General features: G+C 44.2%; 1 protein-coding gene across 1 annotated transcript; it reads right to left on the bottom strand.

Moving 5' to 3' along the window:
* On the bottom strand, positions 1–954 carry LOC129339838 (olfactory receptor 49-like). The gene has a single exon (XM_054994414.1). The coding sequence runs from the start codon at positions 952–954 to the stop codon at positions 1–3; it is 954 nt and encodes a 317-aa protein (XP_054850389.1).
* Positions 955–7,159: the final 6,205 nt, after the last annotated feature.

The following is a 7,159-nucleotide window of genomic DNA, read 5'->3' as shown; positions in this document are numbered from 1 at the left end:
TCAGAGTTTTCCTGTCCCTTTGCTAATGGCAATGAATTTTACCAAGGCATCTCTCCAGGCCTCCTGGACCTGTTTGTTCCTCAAACAGTATATGAAAGGGTTGAGCAAAGGGGATACCATCGTGTTGAGAACGGCCACCACTTTGCCCAGCTCTAATTTACTGTTCTGATTCGGTTTGATATACAGGAAGATGCAGCTCCCATAGGTAATGGACACCACAATGAAGTGAGAGGCACATGTAGAGAAGGCCTTTTGTCTCCCCGTAGCAGAGGGGATACGTATCACGGTTTTGACGATATTGACATAGGACACAATTGTAATACTCAAACTGCCCAGCACAGAAAACACAGCTGAAATAAATCCAAGGAATTGTAGCAGCCGTGTGTCACCACACAGAATTTTAATCAAGGGTGTGTTGTCACAGAAGAAATGATTAAGAACATTTGAACCACAGATTGGATACTGTAGAAAAAGCATTGATGGACCAATAATCAGAAGAAAACTGCCAAGCCAAGAACACAGAACCAAGGAGGTGCAAATTCGGTTGTTCATGATAGTTGGATAGTGCAAGGGGTTACAAATGGCCACATAGCGATCGAAGGACATAACAGCTAAGAGGAAGAACTCAGAGGTGCCTAGTTGGAAGTACAAGAATGACTGGAGCATGCACCCAATATAAGAGATCTTTTTATTTCCTGTTGCCAGCTGGGTCAAAGTTTGGGGAACAATGGCAGTGGTGAAGCCGATCTCCAGGAGGGAGAAATTCCAAAGGAAAAAATACATTGGGGTCCGTAGTCGGTGATCAATATGAGCAATGGTGATGATTGCAGCGTTTCCGATGATTGTCAGCAGGTAGGAGAAGAAGAGGAGGCTGAAGAACAACAGCTGAAGGATACGGATATCGGTGAATCCCTGAAGAATGAACTCGTTCACTGTGGTTTCATTGTATTTCATGTCTGCTCTAGATTAGGGAATAAAAGTGGAGGGAAAGGATTGACATTAATACTTGTAGCCAGCTCAGTTAACAAACCCCTGTCTGTGTATAATTTTTATTTAAAATGTAGTTGAACAAGAACTCACCCCCAAAAACTCAAGGTAGGGAGGACAAGTTGGAATGGGCAGAGTTGCCTATCTAGTCATTCCCTTGATTTATAGTGAAATCCTAAACCTCCAGTCTCCTCCAGTCTAAGCTAATTGATTTCATTTTAGGATTTCTCTGTTAAAACAGCAAATCAAGAGTCTTCTCATAAGAAACAGGCACGTGTGGACAAACATCTTCATTCCAAATCTAACAAAGGGGTTTGGCACATATGCAGACCCCACAACTTAAATAACAATAAAAAATATGTATGAGCTTTTGAGAGCCAAAGATCCCTTTTTCAGATACATTTAGAAGAAGTACGTAGGGTTTTATCCAGCCAGAAGGTGGGAGGGGTATTTAAAGTAAAGGTGTAAGGTATAATAATACTGTTATTAGATTAATAGAGTTGCGGTATGAAAATCGGTATCTTTAGTGAGAGAAGGATCCAATGTCCCTACTAATTCCAACGGAGTCTGTTGTACCAAATTTGCAAATAAACTCAATTTCAGCAACCTCACATAGTAATTTTCCTTCGTAGTTTCTCTGCTTGAGAACTGCTACTCTGGTGTCAGAGATGGAATGTTCTGGAAGATTAAAATGTCCTCCCACTGTTTTTGAATGTAGTGACTTTTGATAGATTTATATTCATTTACTCTTTCATGAAGGGACTGACCTGTTTGTCCAATATAGGGAGCTGAAAGACATTCACAGAATCACAGAGCTGGAAGGGGCCATACAGACCATCTAGTCCAACCCCCTGCCCAGTGCAGGATCAGCCTAAAACATCTCTGACAAGTATTCATACAGCCTCTTCTTGAAAATTGCCAGTGAAGGGGAGCTCACCACCTCCCTAGGCAGCTGATTCCACCTTTGAACTACTCTGACCATGAAAAAGTTTTTCCTAATATCCAGCCGGTACCTTTGTGCATGTAATTTAAGCCCATTGCTTCAGGTCCTACCCTCTGCTGCCAACTGGAACAGCTCCTTGCCCTCCTCCAAATGACAGCCTTTCAAATATTTAAAGAGAGCAATCATGTCCCCCCTCAACCTCGTCTTCTCCAAACTAAACATTCCCAAGGCCCTCAGCCTTTCCTCGTAGGGCTCAGTCTCCAGACCCCTGATCATCCTCCTTGCTCTGCGCCCTCTCGATTTCGTCCACATCCTTTTGGAAGTGGGTCCTCCAGACCTGCACTTGAGGGCATAGATGGTGGTGAAAGAACAAGTGAATGATCCTGAGATGGTATCACTGATGTAGTAATTAAGTTGTTGGAGTGAAAATAATGACAGGGTTGTCATCTTGGTTTATTGCATGCCCTGGTCCCAGAGTTTGTGTCCATATTGAGAAGTGCATTGAATGTTTGCAGGCTGTCTGTGGGCAAGAAAAGATTTGCCTCCCATTATCTACGAAAGCAGTATCAATGTCCAGGATAGGTTGCAGGTATGTATTGAACTGGTTTGAGCTGGTCATTAATGATGTGTTCCTTGTCTTGAACCACTGATAGCAGCTCAAATCATTTCAACGTACAGACCCCTCAATCTCTTAAGCAGTAGCATGTGCAATGGTATACTGGAGCGGAACTCAATAATCTGATTCCTTTGTTCTTTATACTAAGCTAGACTATCAGTCCATTTTTCTATCCTGAAAATGAAGCCTTCAAGGGGCTTCAGTTGGGGAGCCTCTGCTTTGCATGCAGAAGTCCCAGGTTCAATCTTTGGCATCTCCAGTTGAAAAGGTCCAGCCATTGGGGACAGGAAAGACTTCTGCCTGGAGAGCCACTGCCAGACCAAGCAGTCAAAGTTGTCCTTAATGGATCAATCGTCTGATTCAGTACAAGGCAGCTGCATCTGTGTTCACGTGTGTTTGTGGGCCAAGCTACAAGTGACGAATGACACTTGAACAGCAAGTGGATTGAGTGGAGTGCAAGTGAACAGGGAGAAGTAAACTTGCCGTTCAAGTGTCATTCGTCACTTGTAGCTTTGCCCTAAGTGTCAAAATTCTTTCCCAGTCCTGCTACACAAGATCTTTTTAACACGAGAGGCCTGGGGTTGAACCTGACTCTTTCTACATGAAAGAAATATGCTTTGCAACTGAGCTATCAATGCTGTATTGTTTAAAAACGATTGCCAAGTGAAAAGGATGCTGCTGACTTTTGCTTTTCACACCCACACCCACATGTGCACGAAGTTATGGCAAGTTGCTCTGAAGTCAAGGAAACATCTGAACAATGCTGGATGTCATTTGGCAACTCTAAATGCACCCAGATAATAATATAGGACCACAGAACCACAAACTTAGAAGATCTCTCAGATATTTAGTCCTGCTTCTTACCTTCACAGCTTCCAAAATGACGGTCTACCTACCAGCTTATTAAAAATCATCCCATAAAATGCAGTCTGTAATGCTTCATAAATAGACATACATATACACTGTAATCCTAAGCAGAGTTACTCCAATCTAAACCCATTGATTTCAAGGGCCTTAGACTCGTGTAGCTCTGTTTAGGATTGCACTGTTAGTCCTATAAATGATGCCAAACTCTCCCCCAATGAAGTTTTCTAGACAGTTTAATCTTGGATAAAGCTGCTTCTTGACCCTCAAAGAATATCAAGCATTTTTGTTTGGTCTTCTGCCTATTTTGATTCAGTTCTGGGGCAGTCCTCCATCCTCCTGCATGGCAGACGGAGCGACCATTGATACAGTCACGTCCCACCATTCAGATCATCCCCAAACAACTAGAGTTGCTGTCAACTTACCTTGCAAATTGTTCAGTGAGTTCGCTATTGTGGTTGTGTCCAGTATAAACAACTCTAATACGGACATTTGTGTTATTTAAACAACTCTAGACACCCAAATATTGCCTCTTTAAAATCATTACAGAACTGGAATTAATATATACTGATCTGATTGTTATAGCTTCCCAAGAGATCGATGTGTTTGTTTAGGCAATTATTTGATCTTGTAACGCTCTCCTAGTTAGCTTTTTTAGGTTTTTTCCCCTTAGGGAGGAAAAGTGAGGAGGTAAATCGGTGCTGCAAATTCTTAAGCTAATATTTTTTTTAATCAAGTATTATTTTTGTTATTGCCATTGCTATTGCTGTTGTTATGCTGCCTTCTCACTGAGATCCAAGGCAGTTTACACAGTACAAGTTAAAATACAATGTAATTAACAGCTAGGACATTCATTGAACAAAGCACAATAATGAACAACACTTAGGACATTCCGTGAAAGAGATTCAATAGGGCATGGTAGCAGAAATTTGAAAAACAAAGAAAGATAAAACACAGAGATAAAATCTTTCTAAAGCAAGAATAACTAACTTACATGGCATGTTTAGCAGTGTGGAAACTCCCTAATTGCCCCCTCAGTCGGAATGAAAGGCACACAGTATTTGGGTTCTAAAATGGGCCGCTTTATTAAAATCACAACATGTAAACATCAACTACGGCAAGGGCCTAACTAGCGGTACAGATCAGGCCCTGGGGTCACTCCTGGACCCCGCCCTGACTTGTCTGGGCAAGCACCCACTGCCCCGAGTGCGAGCCATCCATCGAATGGCTGGGGCCTGGCCTGGCCAGGCCAAGTGGTTCACCCCTATAAAGCTCCCCCACCGAGCTGTACAGCAGCAGGGGGAGACTGGCTTGTCCAGGGGTTCCCCACCCAGGGTGTCTGTCCTCGCAACTGGGCCATATAGCAGCCAGCTGCTCCTGACAGACCCCAATTCCCCACCAATGGGGAGGTGCCAAGGGTGCTCACCAGCCCACTCAAATTTCCCCTAACTTAAATCCTGCTACCTGGGAAATTACCTCAGACCCACCATGCCAATTACCTACCTCTCCTCACAGTGTGAAGTAGGTGAACAAACTCCAATCCCAAGTGCCAATCAGGGACAAGGAGAGAAAAATTCCTACCTGGCCCCGAACCGACAACCGACTAATCCCGCACTGCAACACGGTGAGGTGGGTGGGCCGAGCATTAGGCGTGACTGAAGCAATGGGGGCAGAGAAGCCAGCTAAGGCTACAAAACTCTGCCCCCCAAAGATGAGCCTCATATGCAGGGTGCACCTTCTGCCTTCCTCCTCCCGAGGAGACAAAGAGCTGCTACCTGCCTGAGTGGCTATTGCCACTGGCCAGGATGGCAGGATAAGCACAGACTCCTTCAACCTCGAGCCAGCAGTACCCCCCAACACATTTGAAGGTGTGTTGAGTTCCCTTTGCCCTCAAACCATGCATTGATGAGGAGCTAGAGCAACTGATTGCCCAGGGGGTCCTTGAGCCCCTTATGAGACTCCAATCATCACAGCCATCAAGTCCAACAGAGCACTATGCATATGTGTGGACTACAAATGCACCATAAACAAGGCTCTCCAACAGCATGCATACCCGGTGCCTATAGTCAGTGACCTCCTGGAATCTCTAGCAGGAGGGAAGATCTTCACAAAGATTGACCTGGCACAAGCCTACCAGCAACAACCTGTGGATGATGTCACCACAGAAGTACAAACCACGGTAACCCACCGCAGAGCGTTCAAAGTTAAGCGGCTCCAGTTTGGAGTTAGTGTGGCCCCTGGAATCTTTCAGAAACTTATGGAGGGTCTGCTGAGGGGCATTCCAGGAGTCATCCCATATTTTGACAACATCCTGATTGCAGTGGTGTCCTCTACCAAACTCGTCGGCCGCCTTCGACAAGTTCTTCGTCATCTCCAAGACGCCAGACTGAAGGTGAAAAAAGAAAAATGCCAATTCAGCATGCTGTGAATGGAATTCCTGGGGTTCCTAATTGATGCTGATGGCATCCAACCTACAGACAACAAGGTGCAATCCATCACCCGTGTGCCTCCGCCTTCTTCAAAGAAGGAACTTCAAGCATTTCTCGGGCTCCTGAACTTTTATCACTCGTCCCTGCCGCACAAGGCATCATTAGCTGAGACTTTGCATTGACTGTTGGAAAAAAACGCTCTCTGGGCCCGGGATTGAAAGCACGCTCATGCATTCGCCACCGTTAAAGAGCTCCTATCATCCAACACTGTGCTGACACACTTTAATGAATGCAAGCCACTCATCCTTGCCTGTAATGCTTCACCTTATGGAATCAGCATGGTCCTTCTTATTTTTCTTAGGGCCAAGCTACACATGACGAATGACACTTGAACAGCAAGTGTATTTCTCCCTGTTCACTTGCCCTCCACTCAATCCACTTGCCGTTCAAGTGTCATTCGTCATGTGTAGCTTGGCCCTCAGACTGTCTTCTTCCAGTCTTCAATTAAGATGTTACTATGAGCTGAAATCTCAATACTTAATAGTACCCAACAGAGTAGCTTATAGACCCTGCCCCTAACAATGCATCTCTCTGAGCTACACAGCCATATAATCTGGGTAGAAAGCCTTCCTGAATAATTCAGTTTTAGATAGTTTGCCCCAAGCCAGGAGTGTGGGAGCTATCCTGACCTCCTCAGACAGACCATTCCATAAGTTGGGAACTACCACAGAAGAAGCACGGGCAGCTGTTGACTTAGCCCAACTGCAGGGTAGTATCAGCGGAAGGCCTTGACCAGATGAGCAAAGCTGTCATCGTGGAACATGGGGGGAGAGATGCTTGCACAGACAGGCAGGTCTGAAACCGTGAAGGGCTTTGAATGTGATAGTAATGATCTTGAATTAAGTCCAGTAACTAATGGAAAACCAATGGAGTGACTTCATATAATAAATGAACTGCAGCAACGAGCACAAAAATACTCTCTTTGTGATTTATTTTCAACATCTGAGTTCTATTTTAAACCATTCCAAAGAGTAGACTTTACACCATGCTCTGAAACATCTCCCCTAGTAATCATCTAGTCCAGTGAAGTGTTCTAGTGAATTCCAAAGCCTGCTATTTTATTTGATTCTGACAGGAAATATACCACAGCAGCTTCTTCAAATTTACATGAACCATTGACATAACTGTAGGTGAGAATATCTGGCAAAATTTTAACATTTATATTTACCACAGAAGAAAGAATGGATTGGATTGAAATATCTGTACCACCAGCCTGACTTCAATAATAAATTAAATTCCTATGCTACATGAGATGACCAT

Source organism: Eublepharis macularius, chromosome 12, assembly GCF_028583425.1.
Source record: "Eublepharis macularius isolate TG4126 chromosome 12, MPM_Emac_v1.0, whole genome shotgun sequence".
NCBI classification, from domain to species: Eukaryota; Metazoa; Chordata; class Lepidosauria; order Squamata; family Eublepharidae; genus Eublepharis; species Eublepharis macularius.
The sequence above is the reverse complement of the archived record's forward strand: the minus strand, read 5'-3'. Positions and strand labels throughout refer to the sequence as shown.